At 35.7% G+C, this 24042-nt stretch overlaps 1 protein-coding gene across 6 annotated transcripts in view; it reads right to left on the reverse strand.

The window, feature by feature from the left end:
* LOC100852665 (uncharacterized) overlaps positions 1 to 23819 on the reverse strand; it is a 36307-nt gene extending 12488 nt beyond the window's left edge. For 3 of the 6 annotated variants that reach the window (XM_059738305.1, XM_010647775.3, XM_059738307.1), the window contains exons 1-6: positions 23438 to 23819; positions 22139 to 22238; positions 18724 to 18792; positions 10632 to 10749; positions 8796 to 8878; positions 6704 to 6765 (exon numbers count right to left, since the gene is read on the reverse strand). In XM_059738305.1, the coding sequence (XP_059594288.1) occupies positions 6704 to 6765; positions 8796 to 8878; positions 10632 to 10749; positions 18724 to 18792; positions 22139 to 22238; positions 23438 to 23676 (671 nt within the window). In that variant the 5' untranslated portion in view covers positions 23677 to 23819. Of the gene's footprint in view, positions 1 to 6703; positions 6766 to 8795; positions 8879 to 10631; positions 10750 to 18723; positions 18793 to 22138; positions 22239 to 22619; positions 22843 to 22960; positions 23035 to 23437 lie in introns of those variants that run through there. The other 3 variants (XM_059738309.1, XM_059738308.1, XM_059738306.1) reach the window with 3 other exon arrangements.
* Between the last annotated feature and the right edge of the window lie 223 nt (positions 23820 to 24042).

Consider the following 24042-nt stretch of genomic DNA (forward strand, 5'->3'; position numbering starts at 1 on the left):
TACAAGGAGAATCTTTACCCAGCCTTCCATTTTTCACCGATGATTTTCCTCTCTTATAGGAGTGGGGAACACTAATGAGGAAATGAAGCTCAAAATGTTCCAACCACTATAATTTATTCACTATTGATAATAGATCAAATCTTCTCCCTTTGTGAAATCTCTCTGTCTCTTGTAAATCGATCCACTAATGACAATGAGAAAAATTAATTGCAAAAAGCTCATCTCAACATGCAAATTTTAATGACATCAAGAATAGGCTGGTTTTGGTTATCTACTATTGATTAATCAACCTTTATGAGCCTCATTTAATAGGGAAATAATGGTTGGTGAATACTAACATAGAATTTTTCTTCTCTAGTATTCCTCTAAGAAATGTACATAATATTTACAATCTAGGTTGACCTTCTAAGATAAAAAATGGAAACACTACTACCTATTTATAGAATAATTTTTTTGGTCACACACAACTATACAACTCTATTTTAGGAAGAAAATAAATACAAAATATTCATATGCAATCTCAATCATAATCCTAAGATTATAGCAGCAAAATATTTCAACAACCCCCCTTAAGCAGATGCAAAAATGTTTTGCATCCCCAACTTGTCTAAGAACTTATGAAAAATAGTCCCTGATGGTCCTTTGGTAAACACATCATCTGGTTATTTGGTTGTCAAAATGTAGGGTGTGCATATTAGTCCACTATCTAATTTTTCCTTAATAAAGTGTCTATCAATCTCCACATGTTTAGTTCTATCATGGTGAACAAGGTTGTGAGCTTTGCTTATGGCCACTTTATTATCACAGTAAAGCCTCATAGGATCTTGAACTTTGCAGATCTGTAAGCACCATTTTTAACCATAGTTAGCTCGCAAACCCTGCTTACCATGGCCTAGAATACAACTTCCGCACTTGACCATGCCACTACTAATTGCTTCTTAATCCTCTAAGTGACTAAATTTCCCTTAATAGCATACAATACCATGTTGTAGACTTCCTATCAACGAGAGAACCTGCTCAATCTACATTTGTGTAGGCCTTTAGCCTTAGATCACCATGGTTATGGTACATTACTCCTTTGCCTGGGGATGCTTTGAGGTACCTGAGTATTCCATATACAACTTCTAAGTGGGATTGTAATGGTGAGTACATGAATTGACTCACAACACTAACCGCATATGTAATGTTAGGTCTTGTGTGTGATAGATAGATTAGTTTCCCTACATCCTTTGATATGTCCTTTTGCCAACAGCTACTTCTTTCTTCTCCCCTAGTTTATGGTTGACTTCAATTGGTGTCTTGGCAAGCTTACAACCCAGAAAACTTGTCTACTTAAGGTGATCAAGTACATATTTTTTCTGAGAAATAAATGTCCCCTGTTTTGACCTTGCAACTTCAATTCCTAGGAAGTATCTAGTCTTTAATCAAATTCATTTGCAACGTAAGTTTACCAATCTCTTCTAAATTATCTCCAATTATCACAATATCATCAACCTAAACAATTACAGTTGTTACCATGCCTTGAGCAAAATGTTTGATGAATAAAGTGTGGTTTCCTTGGCATTATTGATATCCCCTCTTGGTCATTGACTTGGTAAATCTTCTAACCATGCCCATGGAGATTATTTTAATCCATATAGGGATTTTTTAAGTTGACATGCTTTATTTACCCTTGTCTCGTGTGTAAATCTAGGTGAAACATCCATATACACCTCCTCGTTTATGTCTCCATGCAAAAAAGTGTTTTTTACATCAAATTGATGTAAAGGCTAATTTAAGTTGGCTACTAGGGACAACACCCTAACTATATTCATCTTAGCTACTAGTGCAAATGCATCTAAGTAGTCAACCTTGCATGTTTGAGTGTATCCCTTTGCTACAAGTCTCACCTTGTACCTCTCCAATGTACCATCAGCTCTATATTTGACAGTAAAAATCCATCTGCATCCAACTGTTCTTTTTCCCATTTGGTAGACTCACCATCTTCCATGTAATGTTTTTTGTCCAAGGTTCACATTTCTTCTTTCATAGCTTCCTTCCATGGTTCCATGCTCATGGCCTCTAAAACGTTTTTTGCAATTTCATGATTGGCTAATTTAGTGATGAAGGCACAAAATTGGGGTGAGAGTTTTTGTAAAGACGCAAACTGAGAAATAGGGGGAACAATGCAAGACTGAGTCCCTTTTCTAAGTGCAATAGGCAAATCTAAGTCATCAGAATTATTGGAAAACTGATTATCTCCTTTAATACCTGTTTCAGATTCAAGAATTGGATCATTTGAAGTAACAGCGAGCTATTTTTTTGAAATATGGAGGAATGTTTTTAGAAGTGTGCTAACTTTAGTATGGTCAGCATTGCTAACTTCAGTATGGTCAGAATTATTTTTCTGCTGACCAGAATGATCAGAATAATCTGAAGAAGCCCACCACCTACCTTCCATACTCCCCCTTGAAGATGGGTGTTCCCATAGTATAGTTGATCTTCCACAAAGGTTCAATCCCTTGTAACATACCGTTTCTGAGTTGGTGGATAATAACACTTATATTTCCTTTTTTTTTAAGGGAATACTCCACAAACATATAGCGAAGGGCTCTAGGATCAAGTTTCCCTCTCAAGTGGTTGTGGATATGTACATGAAATATGCATCCAAAAATTTTTGGAGGTAGTTTTCCAATCTCTTGAAAATTTGGAAAAAGTGTACTGAGTTTTTTATTGGTTTTTGTAATCAATAAAACAGAATGTTGTTAAAATAGCAAACCACCCCCCCCCCCCCCCCCAAAATGTTTTTTGCACATCCATTTCAAATAGCAAGGCATGGGCAACTTCTAATAAGTGTCTGCTTTTACTTTCTGCAACCCCATTTTTTTGGGGAGTGTCTACACAAGAAGAATGATGGATTATTCTTTTATTTTCCATATATTCAATCAAACTTTGGTTGAAGCACTCCCTCCCATTATCGGTCCAAAGGGTACGTATTTTGGTCCCAAATCGATTTTGAATAAGACTGTGAAAGATAGGAAATACGAATGAAACTTCTGATTTAGATTTTAGAAGATGTAGAACGAGTACAATCGTCTTTAAATGTAACAAACCATCAAGAACCAAAATTATTTGTAATATAGGAAGGACCCCACACATCAAAGTGATTTAAGCTAAACGGGAAGAATTTGTAGAGTTATTAATTTGCAATGGGATATGATGGTGTTCAGTAAAAGTGCAACTTTCACAATAAAATTCATTCATAGAAATATTCTCAAACAAAGATGGAAATAGCTTTTTCAAGCTCAAGCAAGAGGGGTGGCCAAGACATCTATGCCAAGCAAGATTTTATTTATTTTAGAATAGTGACCAAGCCTTGAGGTTTAGGATAATCCTCTTCCCAACTAGTATCTAGGTAGTACAACCCATCTCTTAGTTCAGCATGTCCAATCTTCTTCTCCATCAGAGAGTCTTGAAACATACAACCAATGGTTGTAAAAATAACATAAATGTGTAAATCTTGAGTGAGTTTTCCTATTGACAACAAGTTGTAGGTTAGGTTGGAGACATGAAGAACAGAGTTTAGGGTTAGATTTGATATCATTTTTATTTTTCCTTTATCAGCCATAGGGGAAAATGATCCATCTGCTATCTGAATGTTTTGGTTTCTAGAACAAGCAAAATAGGTTGAAAATAGTATAGAAAAATTGGTTATATGGTTTGAAGCACCTGAATCAATGATCCAGGTGCAAGAACAATTTGTCTAAGGCGTTTAAGGCAAAAATATTATCCATCAGGGCCATTGAACAAGAACCCGTGGTCAGAAATTCCAACTGCAACAACAATTTTTTCAACCTCTCCACATCTTCTTCATTGAGAAAATTCTCCAGTGAGTTTTCCACAGTAGCTATTTGATAGACCTGTGTAGATTGTGCAACTTGATTTCTCTTATCTTCACCAAAATTGAACCCTTTGTTCTCAGGCTGAGACTTTCCATTAAGCCGCTAGCACATCTCTGTTGTGTGACGAGGCTTATTGCAATAATTGCACATCTTATCCTTGGCAATGTTCTTTTTCCCAACAGTTTTTGAAGTAGCAAATGCAGAGCTGTCTAACATTGGGAGTTTGTTTTTAGGCTTCCTAAGCATTATACTTTTGCATCCTTCTTCCCCTCGAAGATAGGCAAATACGTCACTTATGGAAGGAAGAGGAATTTTGCCTAAAACTCTACCACTTCATCAAACTCCAAGATCAAACCAACAAGGAAATCAAAAATCCTTTCTCTTTCAATCATTTCTCAGTTTTTTTGTGTCACTTCATTTCCACATCATGATACAAATATAATTCAAGCCAAATCCCTTCGAGAAGATTAAAATAATTTGTGACCAATCAGTTACTTTGCTTGGCATTAGCGATCTACTTCTTCAAGTCATATAGTCGATCAGTGATACCCCTCTTCGAGTAAGACAGTGTGACACCCTCCCAGATCTCCTTTGCAATTGTCAACAAGAGATAAGTCTTGCTAATCTCTAGTTGCATGGAGTGTAAAAGATAGGACATAACCTTCGAACTTTCAACCTTCCAATTTTCATACTTAGGCCCATCACCTGAAGATTGTGGTGATGTTCCTAAAATATACTTCATTTTACTTTTGTATTTCACAAAAATCTGGGCAGATTGGGACCATTCCATGAAATTGTTCCCATTCAATTTGGATGTGGTGATTTGAAGAGTGGGGTTCATCTCATAGGAATGAATAGCAAGCTCAGCAGTGATGTACATGAGAGTGATTTTTCCAAAGATCTCTAACATTTTCAAGAATAATAGTAATGGAGATAGATAGATTTAGGAAAGGGAAAAATGGCAGTGAAGGCCAAGAACAAAATGGACGAGAGAAAAAAATCAGGTTTCAACCTGCTACGATACCATGAAAACTAAGATGGAATTTTTCTTCTCTCGTATTCATCTAAGAAATGTACATAATATATTACAACCTAGGTTCACCTTCTAGGATCAAAGAAAGGAAACACTACTACCTATTTATTGCATATCCTGACAACAAAATCCTAAGTATACAGAATAATTTTTTTGGTCAAATACAACTATACAGCTCTATTTTAGGAAGAAAATAAATATAAAATATTCAAACACAATCCCAACATTATAGCAACAGAATACTTATATTCAGCCTCTTGATTAGAAAGTCAATAGTTGTATATAGCAATTTAAATTAGGAAGTTAGAACAAGAATTCCCCTGATTTTTGGGATAGATTACTAAGAGTTAATTTATTTCCTTTTTTCATTGTATGGTTGCCTATAAGATGAACAATTTTTCCTCTCATCAATATACGATTATTCTCACATATGCCTATGGTATCAGACTTTAGGCGTTTTTCTAAATAAAAGCTTGAGTTCAAGAAGTTACACAACTGCTGGTGTTTTTCTGCCACCAACAAAGAACCACCCTGATTTGAAAAACAACCCCAAATTCTTTTGTATCCAACCATGTCAGAAAGTTCTAAGGTGAGTAATCAATGGGTATGTGAAGCATCAACGGCTGATCCTGGGGTGCATAATAATTAAAATGGGTATGTGGCAGAACCTAGGAAGGCAAAAACTCACAAACCATTCTCCAATTAGGATGGTGTTGCAGTGCAACTACTGTAAGAAATCGAGGCATACTAAGGGGACATGTTATGTTGGAAGCTTTAGGCAAAAACTTAATCTTTTGATTAGAATAATGGTAACTAAAGTGCAATGAATAGGCAGCGAGGAGAACAGGCACATGTTGCACACTCTTAAGAAACAAGCCAAGAGAAGAATGGATCAAATAGTTCCAAGATTCACGAATATCCTGACTAAGGGACTTTCAAGTCAGATTTTTCAAATAATTACTAACAAGCTGGGAAAAGAAAACATCCATTCACCAGCTTGAGGGGGAATGTTGACTAATCAACCTTTATGACCCTTATTTAACAAGGAAACAATGGTTGGTATTCAGCCTCTTAATAGGAAAGATAATGGTTATCTATTGCAATTTAAATTAGGAAGTCAAAATTAGAATTCTCATGACTTTTGGGATAGATTTCTAGGAGTTGATTTTCCTTTTTTCATTGTATAGTAGCTACCGACTTTTCCTCAAATCACCACACGATTATTCTCACATATGCCTAAATCTCAAAGAATCTAGCTCATTTGCAAGAGGAACTTATACATTGGTTTTAAAGAGCCAAAGAAATACCATCCGTTAATGTCTGAAGGAAAGTGGAATTGAGAAATCATCACTATGGTATAATAAATCATTCCCATGGAGTTAGCAATCACAAAGCATGCTAGGGTCCGATTATGTTTTCTTTCGTCACAAAACTTTATTCCACATTTTTCTTTGCCCTTGTTCTTCTTTTTTCACAAAACTTTATTCCACATTTATCTAGCAAATACTTCATATATACTTGGACTGATAGTTGAAAACATCATGATCATGGGATTTCAAATGGTTTGCTATTGAGTTTAGTTAGACCAGCATCATAACAATGATGATTCTAATTGAAAAGAAAAAGTAATTTAATAACCAGCCACGTGAACCACCCAAGTAACATGCATGTGAAAGGCAATGACTATGATAGGTGCTTTTTCTTGCGTTCAAGCAAAAATATGCATCCATGTTCTAGCAACATATTTGGTAAGGACATAACAATATAGCATAGAAAGCTTCTGACATACTTATTCAAGAGTTTCTTTATGTTGTCACGAGCTTGGCAAAGAAGATCTATGTTGTCATATATCTGCAGGAAAACAAGAACAAGAAAAAATGAGGCACTGATCTCATTATTAAGGACAATGTAGTTTTTGTACGATGTTGCAATGTCTTGTTCACATTGTTGATCAATAAGATGTCCATGATCATTCGTCAGTGTGTGGCTCTAGCACAACAGAGTGAAACTTTGGAAACTCAGCAGTCAAGACACTGCATCATGGGTTAAACTAACAACAGAAGGAGCCTCACCCAAGATATTTAGCACTATCAAGTGATTCTTTCATTGCCAGACATTGATCACCAAGAAAAATCTAGGTCCAAATTTGAAGAAACATTGGCCTCTTGTACACAACATGTGCTTAATCACACCTAGGACCTTCAAAAGCCCAGATTAACACTAAAACTTGCAACCTGACATGGAAATATCATCACAATCACCAAGATAAAATAGAAATATTAGTGTAGGTGAAACCCTAAAATGCCCTTATTTAAGCTACTGTTAAGAGAGACATAAAACTTTTTAAGTTCTTAAGCACAATGCTATTCATTCCAAAGTTTTTGTGAACCCAACTAATTCAAATTCAAACTAAATCCAAATATATCATTTATAAATTCCACAAAAATTCCCTGCTCATTCCCATAATGCATTCAATTTCTATACTATAATTTAGCAAATTATAAATGCAGTAACAACTGATTTAATTTCAAATTAAATGTCCAAGTATTCCATGAATAAATTCCATATACATCTCCTCACTCATTTCTATAAACCATTGAATTTCTATTTTGTAATTTAGCAAAGGGCAAGGTGTGTAAAAACACAAAACCATCAAATTAATTTTTATCAAAAGCATACATAGCAACAACTTGTTGAAGAAAATGAGAAGAAACCATCCTTATCAACATGGTTATTACAAACTTAAAATACATGTATGATATAGAATATGATACATTTTTTATGGAAATCAATTCATGTTGCCAATTCATATTTTATCATAAGTGTATCTTGCAATATATATTTATAATAAGCAATACAACAATATGTACATCTTTAACTTTTTTTTAAAATAGAAAAAGTCCAAAAGAATTATCATATTAATTGTTTAAAATGTATTTTAATTAAAAATTAATCATAAACAGGAGAGAAAAGTAAAAATAAATCCTACATGAAGATGTCAAAGGCCCACGTGAAATATTGAAAGTTTGCTAAATTCATTCTTGTAGTGGATGTTAGGGAATTATCATTTGAATGATTTGAATGTTGATATTGAATATAATTGTGATTGGTGAATGAAAACTGTTGAAGAAAATTGGGTCCTTTAATTTAGGAGATATAATACAGCTGTGATAAGTCAAACTTTTTGTATACTAAGAGTGTTCCTAATTTATAGGGATTGTTACAGTTAGTTTTCAATGATAGAGTCTATTTCCCCTTTAAATTTTGAATTTCCTAAATAGGATTATGTAACCAAATAAATATGTACCATTTTTTCTACTTGAATAAAGAAGAAAGTTTTTTACAATTTATCACAACATGGTATAAGCACAGTTTGCTCTTTAGGAAATATTTGGCCTTCTTTGGCCTTAATCGCCTCTCTTTTTTTTTTTCTGCATCTAATCAGTTTGTTTCTGGTTTTGTCAATGTCTGGTTTATCAGACATCACACCAGCCCCATTAACCAATAAATCATAACTAAAAATTCAATAAGTTTATTTTTGTGGATTTTTTTATTAACCTATACATTATTTTGTCAAATTGAACTTTTGAAACGCTAGTATTCAATGTTTTCATATGATATGACATAATTTAGCTTTATAAATCCTAATATTTTTCATGAATTTTGTTATCGGTTGCATAGATTGTGCTTCCAATATATACGTATTTCATATATGTATGTGTTTTTTTTCTATCTAATTTTTATTATGTAAAAAAACTTACAATACATGATAGATATAATACACAATATGGAGAAATAGAAAAAGGATACATGATACATTTTACAAGTTAAAAACATATGCTTGTTATCCATCAACAAAGAATAGGAATTGTGTAATTAACCTTAGAAGCTGCAAAGTTTGCAGAAATTTGATTAAAAGCCTGTGCATTTTGCTCAAGAAGCCATCCCATTTCCCCACCAATTGCTGCAAATAGCAAATATCACAAATATTTGTAAGTATAAAAGTGATGCGTTTTCATTTTTATTTTTATTTTTTTGGCTTGGCAAGAAAAATATGCATCTAACTTACGATTTTATTAATCCTAACCAAATAACTAAGACATGTACACCTCTTCATGGATAGACTAAATTCAAGAAAAGATACAATTGATTCTTGGTTTCCATCTGGCCATATCATGTTTTGATCAATGTCTGTAGTTACCACTTAGATTCCTTGAGAAATGAACAAATTTGGATCATGCGAGAAGTGAATACATTCGACCATAAAGATTAGGGTTCAGGTTAAGCCACCAGATCCAACTAACTTGAAACAACCCTATTAATTAGTCCTGTAAATGGACCAGATTTTGACAAAATCAGGGTGATCCAAATCCAGATCCAATCCAATAATGAATACTATCCAATGCAATCTAATAATTGAAAAAATCAGGAAAGCAAAAATCCAAATGCGAATCTGAAGGGCAACATGTTTACTCTCTAGCAATGGACAAAAGTGTTGAACAGTCAGTGTAACTTGGCATTTCAAAAGAAGTGGATTGATGCAAGGACCTCTCTCTTCATCTGAAAAAATCAGTAAGTTTTGTGATGCATGATCTTAAGTCATCCCCGTTTCAGACCTCTCTGAGGCTTGTTTGTTGGTTGGATAGGTTAATAAGCCATCATGGTTGATTGAAAATTTTAACGATGCGGCTGTTTCCCTTTTCAAATCTTGGCAGAAGCAGAGAATCACTGATGTAGAGACTAGTTTGACTCAACTGGTCGATGACAGGAGAGAGCACTGTAATGGCTTCTCAAAGAAAGAAATTGAATGTGTGGCCTAGAATAATCTATATGAATGGGCATGCTGAGCCGAGAAAACGGATCTGAAAAGTGGCTTCGATTGAAGTTTTTAAGTCTAACAAGCGTTCAGTTAAGAAGGGATTAAATTTCGAAATTAAAGCCTCCTGATGGCAGATCTAAGGCAGGCTTTTGAGGGTGCTTTGAGGGTCCGGGATGCACCAAGCATGTAAGGTGGGCAAAAAGGCTCTTTTTTTTTTCTTTTTTTATAACTGAGGAACCTTCCATGGCCAAGCTCTTAGGACTCTCGATGGGGACCCAAACCTCAAGAACTTCTCCTATCCAATGTAAAATATCACAATCAACCCCTCCCTCCTACTCTATCATGCAAACACAATGTTCTCATTATGTGTAATGGGATCTGATGGGATTGTGGGGCCAGATGGACAGATACTTCTTATAAGGTCTTAAACTAAGGTTAGGGATTAGCTTTGATACCATTTTTTAATAATTCACTCCCCTCCAATGTAGATATTATCTGTTCTAGGCCCCATGGCCTTAAAATGTGTTTATCACATATATAGTACCAGAAACTTTTTCCTCCATCCAATGTGAGATATAACATTTATAATCCATATTTCATATGCATTTAAACCAAAGTCTATCCAACTTTCCTTAGTCACAAGTTTCCAGACAATACAATCCATGTAATCTAAAACTAGCAGATCTCCTCATTCAGCATTAGTGTAAAACTTAATATTGCTTATGACAATTAGAGCACAAGTTAATAAGAATCCGCCATCATAACTACCAAGTAAAGTAGAAAATCATTGCCATTTAATAATGAAACAGGATTCTTATCAGTCAAAGAGCATTAAAATTTCTCCTCACCAATCTTTCATGGAATTCTGTTTCTTCAAGATGAAAAGTAAAGCACCAACCTTTATATGATATTTCATCATCTGCATCCACAGGGATCAGTGACAGGGCATGCCGAGGACCATTGGAAGCAGTTACTAGAGGAGATGATGACTTTGCTGAAGGAACTGCACCTTTTTCCTAAGAAACAAATATTAAAAATTTATTTGAGCATCTAGGAGGAATAACAACAGACAAAGAATGGGAACAAGTAACACAGGTTGGTCAGATAAAAATTAGTCAAATGTAAGAAAAAAAAGAACCTTTTAGCCTCTTATACATTTTTTTTTATTCAGAAACAAGAGCTGTATTAATTACATATAAAGAGTTCATGAGAGGGATGAAGAATCCTTCCCACAAAAATACAAACCTGATCTAAAGACTAAAAACCTCCACTATACAAGGAGATTAGTACAAAAAGATGGATCACAAAAGAATGTACAAGGGCCCATATTTGAATATCTTGAATTTTTTAGGAAAGTTGGTAGCTTAACACAGTATCAGAGTTATGGTTAACCGGATACTTGGATTCAAGTCTTTCCTACTGTTTATTCCTCATTTATTTATTTGCCTTTCGATATACAAGCATCGGACCATACATAAAGGAGGGTGTTAGTTTGGAATACAGTGTAGGTCTATTTCCTAACAGCTTGAACTTTTAAGAAAGTTAGTAGCTTAACAGAATCAAAAAACTAATTTAAATATAAGACGGCACTAGGTTCAAGGTAAGGATGTGATGCTACAGCAATATCCTTCTAGTGCAAGTGGGGCACATACAAATAGGTAAAATTTATCATTACAATACTCTTGCATGGGAAATCTAGCAAAAATTAAATTAATCTGATGAACATAACCATCTGTTCTGTTGACATTTTTGTACATGGTCAGAATATGCTAAACAGCTCTAGACACCCCTACACTGCAAATGGATCAAAACATCAAATACAAGATCCACACTACCACAAATTTTAAGTGCCATGAGTTGACAATTTTTAGGGTCATTCCAAATGGAATAATTCCATCAAGGATTAGAGCAGTGAAAATTAGTTTTGAATCGAATGATAAAATTATCTGTTTTGTTGTAATTTTTAAGAGATGTTTCTCAGGTGCAATCTGAAGGGCCAAACTAAATCTTAGGTTGAGAGGTTGAGAGGTTGAGAATTCAAGCTAGATGCAATACAGTATGTTCAATTATAAGTACAAATATAACATTATGATGTTCCTCTTTTACAGAAAGCAGAGAAAATGCATTAATAAAAATAAACATGGGAATAGGTTGAGGAAGGATAAGCTATCATTCAACCAATAAAAAATGGAAGATGAGAGAAAAGGACAACCGTCTGTATAGCAGAAATTTATCCACAAAACACCTAACATATAGCCCAAATGATACTGCCAAACCTCAGGGAGGAAGGGAATTCCCAACAGAAGTGTACAAAGAAAAGGCTCGTGCTAGGCCAACATGTCAGCTACTTGGTTTATGGAAGTAAGATTCCAATGGAAGGAGCATTACAAGCCTCTAGAAAGGTCAATACTCTTGTGAATCCAAAAATCCAGTTTCCAATCCAAACTGAGAGGAACACCCAAAGACTCTCCTAGTCATTGACTCACAATGAGAGAAAAGGCATTAAAGAAATCCCATAAGAGGTATAGGATCCCCCATCAATCTTTAAAGATCCTTGAGATTCTCTCATTCTAGATCCCCTAAAGAATGACTAGCATATCCCCAAACCAGAATTCACCCCGTATGATTCCCAAAACCATAAAACACTATAACTAACAATGATATCTGCAGTCTCTGGGAAGAGTTCAAGAAATATGAAATATCTGCCAATCTGCACAATGTCCGCACAAAATCAAAGCCTCCAGACAACATAGAAAGAGGTGATCTGTCATCTCCCAACTATCTAAACACAGCACACCATCTACTATTAATAGCTTTATGAGGCCTTCTAATCTATAACAAGTTATACAAGTTACACCAACACCTAGGGAAAATTTAGGTTTCCAAATAAAATTAGACTAGGGACAGATAGATGATCTAGGACTCCTATAGAAGGCATATTAGGACTTGAGGAAAAAAGGCCAAAGGAAACTAGAGTTGAACTATCATCAAGAAAGGAAGAAAGCAATATTTTAAAAGAGTAAAGGCAGTCCTGAGACATTGTTCCTAAACATAAGCCTCAACTTAAACAAATAAATAATAAAAATATATCAAAAAATTTTAAAAATAATAATAATCATAAAGTTACAAGAAAATTGAATGAAAAAAAAGGCATAAACTTCATAAGGATAAAATTAATTATTTGTCATTGTTAATAATTTCTAATTTTGTTCATTTTCTCTCATAATTTTTTTTTTTTTTATCACAAACGAAGAAAATTATATTAATAGAGGAAAAGATACAGGAGAAAGAAGAGATACAAGAGAAAGAGAAGAAACCAAAAGAAGGATGAGAGGTCCTTCCCACAAAACAAAAACTGAACAAAAGAGAAAACACTCAATTAAAGAAAACTAAAAACACATAAAAAACCCAACACTCTCAAACTTTTGAAGCGCAAACCGCAGTTCAGTTAAGTTGTAAAACACTTAGAGGAACTCCTCTAAAAGTTGCAGTACACGAGGCCCAAAGAAAGGAAAAGAACATAATCAAGTCCTCTAACATCTCTTCCGTTCTCCCCTTATCCTCAAAGATCCTATTGTTTCTCTCTTGCCATACCATCCACAACAAAATAAGGCAAGCGATTTGCCAAAGTGTCTTGCCTCTTAAAAAGTTCCCCAAGCCTTTAAAAGCAATAACCAACATGTCCTCAATACTCCTTGGAGGAACCCAAGCCAACCCTGCTAGATTGAACAACTTGTGCCAAAGTCCAATGGTAACAGGGCAATGAAGAAAAAGGTGGTCTATCGATTCTCCATTTCCTTTGCAAAGAATGCACCATTGAGGACAGAGGGATTTGTAGGGTCTTCTCAATTGCAACTTGTCATTGGTGTTTATCCTCCCATGTGCTACTAACCAAGCAAGGGCCTTAACCTTTGAGAGGGCTTTTGAACTCCACAAGAACTTGGCCGGAAGGAACAAGATAGGATTTGAGACTTTTGACAAGGCCAAGAAAAAAGATTTCACTGAAAACATGTCTGATGATGACAAAGACCACTCTCTTGAATCTGTCAAAAAAGGAGAGAAAAGCATTGAACTAAGGGAAGACATTAAACTCTGAAGAAGATCAATTTTTGAATCAGTGAGATTATGGCGAAAATTAAAATTTCAAGACAGTGGAAAGGAATTGCCAAGGACATTTGAGACAATGAGGTTTTTCACAGAAATAACTCTATAAAGACGAGCAAATTGAAAGCACAAAGATTGGTTACCCCACCAATGATCTTCCCAAAAACGAATTATTTCCCCATTCCCCACCACTAGGTGGACAAAAGGGGAAAAATCCTGGAAAACTTGAGCAATAACCTTCCAAGGACATCTGCGAGACCATCTAACCACCATGTTGGCGTCCCATCCATTAGGATGTGTCCCATACATACTCGCAATAACCTTATGCCAAAGACCACTCCTTTCTCTAGGGAACCTCCAAAGTCATTTCCCTAAGAGAGCAATGTTCTCAGAGAAGTCTTCCCAAAACCCAAACCTCCCAACTCCTTTGGTCTACTAACAACATCTCATCTAATAAGATGATCTTTCTTCCCTTTCCCCACCCCAGATCAAAGAAAATCCCTTTGCAACTTCTCGATCTTTGAGGCTTGATGCTGGGATTTTGAAAAAGGAGAGGAAGTAGCTAAGGATGTGAGACAGACTTGATTGAATTAAAGTAATCCTCCCTCCCAGAGACAAAAAGGCATTTTTCCAACCATCCAACCTCCTCGAAATTCTCTCAACCACCGGATCCCAAAAACCTATTGTCTTTGGGTTCCCTCCCAAAGGAAGGCCTAAATAAGACAAAGGCCACTCTGACACTTTGTAATCAAAAACTGAGGCTAAACTAGACAACAACTCCTGCCCAGTATTAATACCTGAAATGGTGTTTTTTTCTAGGTTGATTTTTAAAACTAATACTTGCCCAAAAACCAAAAGGATAATCTTTAGGTTTTGAAGATGTTCCAGAGAGGCTTTAGAGAAAAAGATGGTATCATCTGCAAACTATAACAGAAACACTTTAGTCCTATCCCTCCCCACGAAGAAACCCTCAGTTAGCCCAGTTTCCTTTGCTCTGATCATCAACCTACTTAGAACATCTGCTACTAAAGTAAAAAGGAAAAAAGAAAGGGGGTCTCCTTGTCTCAAACCTTTAAAGGCCTTAACCCAACCCTTTGCATTCCCATTTACCAAATAGTTTTCAACATTACTATTACTATTACTAAAAGGATCCTCCAAGGAATAGAATCATATCCAATTGCTACATTGTAATGTCTGTTGGTGTTAATACCCATCCATCCTTCTTCTTCATCCACCAATTGTAGTGATAATTTTTTTTTTATCTATCAGTAATTAGAATTTTGTGCATTAGACTTTCCTATAAGAAGGAAACGTGTATAGCTATGTAAATAATTTTCATCTTTGTTAAGATTATATGGACATACCATCAGGATACAAGGAGAAAGGACAAAAGAGCAAGGTATGTAGATTGAAAAAAATCACCCTACGAATTGAAAGGTTTACCAAATCTATGCTTGACATAAGCTATTCCCAAAGTCAAGGCAATCACACCTTATTCATAAAACAATCCTCAATTGGGAGAGTTATTGCCCTAATTGTGCATATAGATGACATTATAGTAACAAGTGATGACAATGAGAAGAAGTTAGGATTGAAGGTCTATCTGGCAAAAGAATTTGAAATCAAATATCTTGGAATTTCGAGATACATTTTGGGAATTGAATTGTGGTTAGATCTCAATGGAGAATTTATTTTTTCTCCCAATAGAAATACACTTAAGATCTCCTTCAAGAAATGGGTATGGAAAATAGCAATCCCATTAACACTCTAATTGAGGCTAATCACGGGCTAGGTGAAAAACAAGAGAAGGAAGAACCTGTTGATCAAGGTATGTATTAGAGAATGGTTGGGAAGATTATTTGCCTATTACACATAAGACTAGATATAGCTTATGTTGTGAGTGCAGTGAGTCAATTTATGCATGCTCCTTTTAAACTACATCTTGAAGCTAGTTACAAAATTGTTAGATACTTGAAAGGACCTCCAGGGAAAGGCCTCTTGTTTTAGAAAGATGGGGAGCTTAAGTTAGAAGTATATACAAATGTTGATTGGTTGGCTTCATTTCAAACAAAGATCAACTGCCTGGTATTGCATCTTCTTAGGAGGGAATTTGGTTACTTGGAGAAGCAAGAAACAACTGACAGTGACTCATTCTGATGCAAAGGCAAAGTTCAGGGCAATGGCACAGAGGATGTGTGAACTACTCAATTTGAAGATAATACTCTTAGATTTGCAAGTAGAGTAAAGAGTTCGATAATGCTTTATAGTGACACTAAAGTGGCTATAAACATAGCACACAACCTAGTTCAACATGACTAGACCAAGCACATGGAGATTGATAGACATTTTATAAAAGAAAAGCTCAAGTCCGGACAAGGTTGCACTCCATATATTTCATCCTCCAACCAGCTTGTAGATGTGCACACAAAAGGATTATCCTATGCAAACTTTCAATAAATAATTAGCAAGCTTGGAATGCAAAATATCTTTGCATTAACTTGAGGGGAAGTGCTAGAATAGGAAATTACTTTATAGAATAGGTAATTAATTTCAGTAAATTAGCTATATATTTCTGGTTGTATCATTCCATTGATTTATATCTTCAATGTATAGAGGTTAGGATATTTTCCTAGTTTAGTGCTCTACATGTCAACTGTTGTGTTCTATACATCTTGTAATATTTTTTTTCCTAAGGAATGAATTACTTTTTCATATTTCTTTCACAAATTCACACCCTTTCTATCAAAACATCAAATATTTCAAACAAATTTCACGATATAGAAATTTCTAAAGGATATTTTGATGTGATGCTAAAACTGAGTGGAAAAAAAATGGAAAAACGAAAAAAGAACCAGGAACTCTACTTGAATCAATTTTTTTTTTTTTTTGATAAGTAAAGCAAGATATATTAATGAAGAGGCGGAAAGTTACAAGTATACAGGGGGTATACAAAGCAACTACCCCCTCTCAAAGCAAAACATAAGATCAACAAGGCTCACCACCCCTTAATTGGACGTTAACCATTCCAAGAACCCTATAAGGGACATACGCTCCTCACCAATATACAATCTAGCCCAGCTCCACAAACTACAAACAAAAGAATTCTTAAGCTTTTGGATATCTAACACTCCCCCCCTAAAAGCTAGCCTATTTCTTTCCTTCCAAACCGTCCAAAAAATACACAACGGTATGGATTTCCATATCTTTTTCCTTTTCTTTCCTACAAAAGGGCCCCTCCAGCTAGTTAAGACCTCCTTTACAGTTTCTGGAAAGACCCACTGCACACCTAATAACCCAAGAACAATATCCCACAGAACTCTGACCACTATACAATGAATAAGAATATGATTTACAGTTTCTTCTTCACAACCACATAGAAAACAACAATTAGGAAGCTGACATCCTCTTTTCTGAAGTCTATCAAGAGTGAGCACCCTCCCCCATGTAGCCTCCCAAGCATAGAATGCAACCTTGGTTGGTACTGAATCCACCCAAATGCATCTTGATGGAAAAACAATATCATTGGGTCTAGCCACCAATCTATAAGCTTCTTTGACCCTAAATTTGCCATTCCTTCCTCCCTTCCAACAAACTGAATCTTCCTTCACAGAGGGCTTGTAATCCCTCAGAACATGTAGCAAGTTCCCTATCATATGCATCTCCCAATCGTTAAAGTCCCTCAAAAATCTTAGATTCCACCCCCCTTGACCGAAATTATGATCCCACATCTCCTCCACCGTAGCATTCCTATGAGAAGCCATAGCAAATAGGTGGGGGAAATTTTGGGACAGCCTTGTACCATTACACCAAACATCAATCCAAAAATTGATTTTGCTTCCCTTCCCAACTATTAACCCCATGTTATCCCAGCACCAATCAGTTTCCTTCCAGATTTCCTTCCACACCCCTACTCCGAACGCCCCATAAGCCCTCTTTGCTCTCCAACCATGACCTTCTTGCCCATATTTCGCCGTTATCACTTGCTTCCAAAGATTATCTTTATCATAAGCAAATCTCTAGATCCATTTACCAAGCAAAGCTTTGTTCAAGAGCATTAGCTTTCTTAAGCCTAGTCCTCCCTTGCTCTTATCCTCACAAATCGCCTCCCACTTGATTAGATGAGCTTTCCTTTCCACACTTCCCCCTCCCCAAAGGAAATCTCTTTGAACTTTATCTAATCTCCTAGCCACTGACTTAGGCATCCGGAACAAAGACATGTGATAGATTGGCATGCTAGCCAAAGTGCTTCTTATGAGAGTGATTCTCCCCCCTTTGGAGATATATTGTCGTTTCCATCGTGCTAGTCTCCTCCTCACTTTCTCTTCCACCCCATCCCAAACTGAAGGGGCTTTGTTAGGAGCCCCTAATGGCAAGCCCAAGTATTGAGAAGGCAGTGAGCCCACCCTACATCCTAATTCCACTGCCATCTCCTCAATCTCCTCCACCACACCAACTGGGATAATTTCACTTTTGTCCAAATTAATCCTTAGGCCTGAAGCTGCTTCAAACCACAAAAGAATCCAGCTCAAATGTGTTAGGTGCTCTTTGTTAGCCTCACAAAACACAATTGTATCATTAGCAAAGAAGAGATGGGAGATTTTTAGATTGTGTCTCCTATCACCCTGAATACTGAAACCTGAGAGGTAGCCCCCCGCAACTTGAATCAATTATTAATCTCAAGATGAATCATCCCTCCTGCCACTAGAGACCCTCAAATAAACACACACACACACACACACACACACATATATATGCACACACAGACAAGCAGACATAAATGATAGTTACAGAGTTCAGTATAAAGGGAGCCATCAGTTATAACAGAAAAGGTGAAGCAGCACATTGCAAATGTAATCAATGATAACATGCAGCTTTAGTCAGAATACCTTTTTGTCTTTGTTTTTTCTTATTGAAGTATGATCCTCTTTCCTTCTCTTGCCATTTTCTGTTTGCATCTACAAAAATAAGATCACTCAGACTGCTTAAAACATGTTGTTAATAGTTAACTTATAAACAGACAAGTCTTAACTAGTATTGTTCTTATCATGGGAATCAGCCTAAAAGATTAGCCTAATTGAATTTCTTTGTAATTTAAAATTTCTTGCTTCTACTCCATGTTTCAAAGTTAAAAATCCAATACACTTTATCTCACTAACAGCCTCTATTGCACAATTACTTATTCCCTAAGAACAATAATTTGAGAGAAAAATTCAAAAAAAAAAACTGAGGTAAGTATAGGCAAGTGTATAGAGCAACGATCTATTGGTCTATGGATGATTTGCCCCTCACTCTATCCCGCTGATGTACTCTATTGCACTAATTATTATCCCCTAAAAGAAATAATTTGAGAGTAAAATTTAAAAAAAAAAAAAAAAAACAAACAAGTTAACCATGGGCAAGTTTACAGAGAAATGAATCTCCCCTGATGCAAAGATAACATCCATGAAAACCAATTTGGAGAGTCTATGCTTTATTTAATGATCCTATAGTCATCAAGAATATTTAGCCACAGGATAAATGTGTTCACATGAAAATAGAAGAATGGCCCAAAAGTATTACATGTTTACTACATCATTTAGTTCCTGACACTAAATATGCCATATATGATACACATATTATGCATGTAATACATATCATATAAACAACACTCTATTATTTCTATAGCTGAAAAAAAAATACTTTAAAAAACTCTAAAAATACTTTTTTAATCATTACACTAAAGGTACGATAAATGTAAAAGAAAGCATCCAAAAGTTCTCTTCTACTTTCCCTCCTGAAAATGAACCCAATTTCTCCATTTTCTCAAAATACTATTTATTTATTTCCTCTTCAGGAAACCAATTATCATCCTTTCTTTGAATATATGAACCAATGTTTTAAAGATAAAATTTTACAAGTCCGGCATTTCTGGAGACCTAAAAGATAGAATATATATCACACTTTCTCTTGCATATTAGAATTCATACTAACAGGAAACAAGTATATTATTGTACTTTTGCAGCCATATGTGGTTTTATTATAAGTGAAATGAAGAGTTTTATAATTAAATGGGTAAAATTTAAATCACACTTTATTTATGAACAAAGATATCCTGAGCTTTCTTCAAGCTTGCTAGAAAGGGCAGGCTATAGAAGCATAGGTTCAATTTGTAGGTAAACGAGTTAGCTATCAGTATCAAGGTTATGACTTCCATTTTGATGTGCTACTAGGTCAGCCAAGAAGCAGAAGTATATGATGTTTTCTTGTAGAATTCCAGTGATGTATTACTCAGTTAAGCATAGCATTAAGTAACACCTAACTGCCAATTAAGACCATCTCACATTTGTTTGATGCTATAACTATTTCTTGACAAAGCATTTCCGTGTAGTGGAATCAAACTTGAAATTGTCTACAAGCTTTTATGCAGCCATATCGTCAAACTAAGAAGATGAATACTGAAATAGGCACCCAAGGGAGCTTGCAATGGTCCTGTGGGGGTGGATGAATAAGACTCTTGCTAGCAGTTAAACTAATAAGATTTGGTCTCTAAGTCCAACCAAAAAACACCTAGGTGATTTCAACGAAAGCTACCAATGAAAATATTAATTAACAACACTATTACCACAAGTTACAAGATTAATACAACACTAGGTTAGCAAACACAAATTACAAACACCCAATTTACAATAGTTCGGCATCTCACCTACATCATTCCAGGTATTCTCACTGGTATTAATTCACTAAACCAATGGGTTTCCTCAGTTAACCCAAAATCATTACCACCTAGTGCAAATCACAAGCACACCATAAATAAAAATCTAAATCTCAGTCAACAATTTAGGGTGCATCAGCCCTAATCCAACTAACACTAATGAACAACTAAACATAAAGCAATAAATGCTGAAGAGAACAGTTTCTTGGATCAATTCATTTGAACCACTCACCAAGAAAACATTCTTTAATATTTTTTCCACTCCAAACTTAAAGGTAGATGAATCTTGTGCACCTCACACACAATGCAACATAAAAATGATGACAATTAATGACTCTTAAGAACACTTAATCTCACAGCAAACACATAAATGCACCAAGCTATGTGAATTCAAGCTCTCAAGATTCTCAATTCCATAATTCTGTAATCCACATTCAAAATGAGCAGAAAATGGCTTAGAATTGCAAACTAAAACAAAGGTAAGGGGTCATAACATAGAGCATTTGGTGGTCTGAAAATGGAAAACCATCAAAGCACTAATGTACCAGGGTCCAACAATCACAAACAAATCGAAAAGGTATTTTTGAGCCAAACCCAAAGTTAAAGCAAAAATCAAAAGCAAGACAGAGGCCTCATACTAACACATAAAGCCCCCATTAGATGAAATTTATACCAAGACAATAGCTACAAGCTTAAGTTGATGGACAGGCTGAAAATCTGCCCCACATTCTATCTCAGATTCTTAAAATCCACTAACAAAGATCTGGTAGACCCCACCACAAACAAGGGAAAAAAACTTCTATCATTCAAAACAATTCAGATTTGAAGAAGCTTTTAGCACATAGGAAGAAAATAAAGTAAGATAAATAGGGAGGTGTAATGCCTAGTGAACTAGAGAGGCACCACAATGCAGAAGCAAGGTGGGAACACGATGTCACTCTTTGACAGTCTGAAAAGCAAATCATACAAATGAACTTCCAGTGAGAATATAGGACTTTTTAAGTTGGGCATGATGCTAGTTCCTTTTCTTTCAGGCATGGTTATGGCAATTTGCATCCATGACAAATCCCCAAATACCCATGGACATCAAAGTATACCATGTAAACAAGGCCGCACTAATTCAAGCAATGACACAATCATGGCACCACCCCAACCAAGCACAACAGCTTCAGACCAGTTGTAGCAAGTAGCAACATGACCTTGGTGTGGGCAAGGGACTGGAGCTTGTCATGACCTTTGCACTAGCATGGCCTTGCTATTGGCAACATAAGCAAAAGATTATGGGCCTTGTACAAAATAGAGATGACCAGAAAGACACTGCAGTGCAGTGTGGCTAGGATCTTCAAATGCTTTTTGAATATCACAAACAGCCCATTAAATTCATTTTTAAATATCTAAAAGTGTGTATTCTGATTAAGATGTTCAATAGTGTATTTATAGGTTTAAAAGGAATGGACTGCACCAAAGGTAACTCTATGGGGTCAAGTCTCAAGTTGAGTTTTGAAACCACAGTTTATCTTTTACAGGTCTCAATAAATTCAATAAAAACATACGTCCTCAACAACATTATAAACAAAAAGCAATCAATCAATGGGACATGGACAACTTACAATCATCCATCTAACACGCAGTGCCACATCTCGAGTTGTCTTGTCCTTCAGCAACATGGCAATCTTTGCATACCGAAGGAGGGGTGGGTCTGAGGCAACTCTGCAAAAGATTATATCATCATATGCATTAAGTGTCAATGGTTCATACGGATCAAAGCCTATCTTCACTTGTTTGAAGAGTCAATCCAGAAGTTATTAACCCAGTTGATATCAATTGTTGGTTTATTCTCTAACAACTTAAACTTTTGGGATAAGTGGCAGTAATTCAACAGATAGAACCCACTGCATGCAAGTTTAAATGGATTTTAAGCCCATGATTCAACCATCAATTTTGATTACTTGTTTGCTTTTACATGATCATTTCTTTCTTCTTTTCTTTTTTTCCTTAACAATGATTAACCAGGTTAAGTAAGCAGGGAACTCAGAGGTATGCCCATTTTCTTTGAAAGTAATAAAACTTAGGATTTACAAGGCAGGTTACTCAATCATGAACAAGAAGCAGATTTCTCGGCCAAAAGAGACTTGCAAACAGATAGCAGAGGACTTGCAATTCAGCATATCTTTTCATAACAAAAGGAGATCGCCCCATTTCAGCCTTTCCATTAGGGTAACCACACGCAAAAAAAAGGAAAATTTCCTTCTTCTTCTACTTTTAGATAGGCAAATAGGCAAAGAAGGTGCACAAATCTGATTGAAACAGTCACATTCACTGCCCGGAACCGGAAGATCATTATAGATATTCTCAATCACGTTGTAAGTGAATTAAATTTGGGAAGATCATTAGAATCTGAAATCAAAACCAGTTCCGGGTGGGTTCCAAACCTAACATGCATATGACAAAGCAGAAACTTCCAGAGAACCTATCACCGCACATTTATGATTTCATTATCTCATCACAGAAAGATAAAAGAAATATTGTAAGAGAAGCGTTTTCTTCCACCCACAAATAAAAAACAAACGACATAAGCAAACCAACAAACAAACAAAAGAGACAACAATGACGTATCACAGAGCATTGAACCAGACAACAATGCAAAACCAAACACACTTGCCCTAAAATCCCCTGATCAGAGAAACAGAAGCAAGATAAATTGTTGCATCAAATGAAAGGAAAATCAAGCATCAACGATACACGCTGCAAACAGAGAATTTGGAATAGTCAACAAAAGGAGAAAACCCTATTCTCTGTTTGGCTGGTGAGAAAAGGATAGGAGAAAAACAGAGGAATGAAGCAAGCACGAGTATGGTTTTCTCAGAAACCAAACAAGAACCAAGAAAAAACAGAAGGGGGGGTCTCACTTGGGAAGCGTATCTTCCAGTATAGCCTGCTCTTCGGCAGTCCAGTGGAGGAAAATTCCTGGGTTGTGCTTCAACCCCACAACTTCAACAACACCACTGTCATTGCCACTGCCACTGCCACTAGCTCCACCACCACCACCACCATTGATGTTGAGAGGAGTAGAAGGAGGTGGAGAATCTTCATCCCCAACTGAGCTTGGAGTAAGAGCCATCAAAGCCCACCAACAGAAAGCAAACATGATGGCAGAAGAGAGAAAGGTTGAGATTGAGGCTGAGAATGGGGGAGGGAAAGTGGAGAGCAAATGGGTATTTATATGTGTGAATGTGGATGTGGAGGCAGCAGCATGCCAGCATGTACTGTCATGCGTACAAATGCCTGTTTCTCACTGCCTTCCTTTTCGAACCTCCTGTTTTGATACTAAAAAACAAGATGGAATTAATAATAAAATCTCATCTCTCACGTTTTCAAAAGCTTTGAGCAATCACTTTCCATGCACTTGTATTTTTATTATTTTTCAAAATTTAAAAATAATAATAATATTTTTTAATTACATTTTTATTGACAAAATTATCAACAAAAAAAAAGTTGGTTGAGCTAAGATAAG

The sequence above is a fragment of the Vitis vinifera genome, chromosome 7, assembly GCF_030704535.1.
Source record: "Vitis vinifera cultivar Pinot Noir 40024 chromosome 7, ASM3070453v1".
NCBI lineage: Eukaryota > Viridiplantae > Streptophyta > Magnoliopsida > Vitales > Vitaceae > Vitis > Vitis vinifera.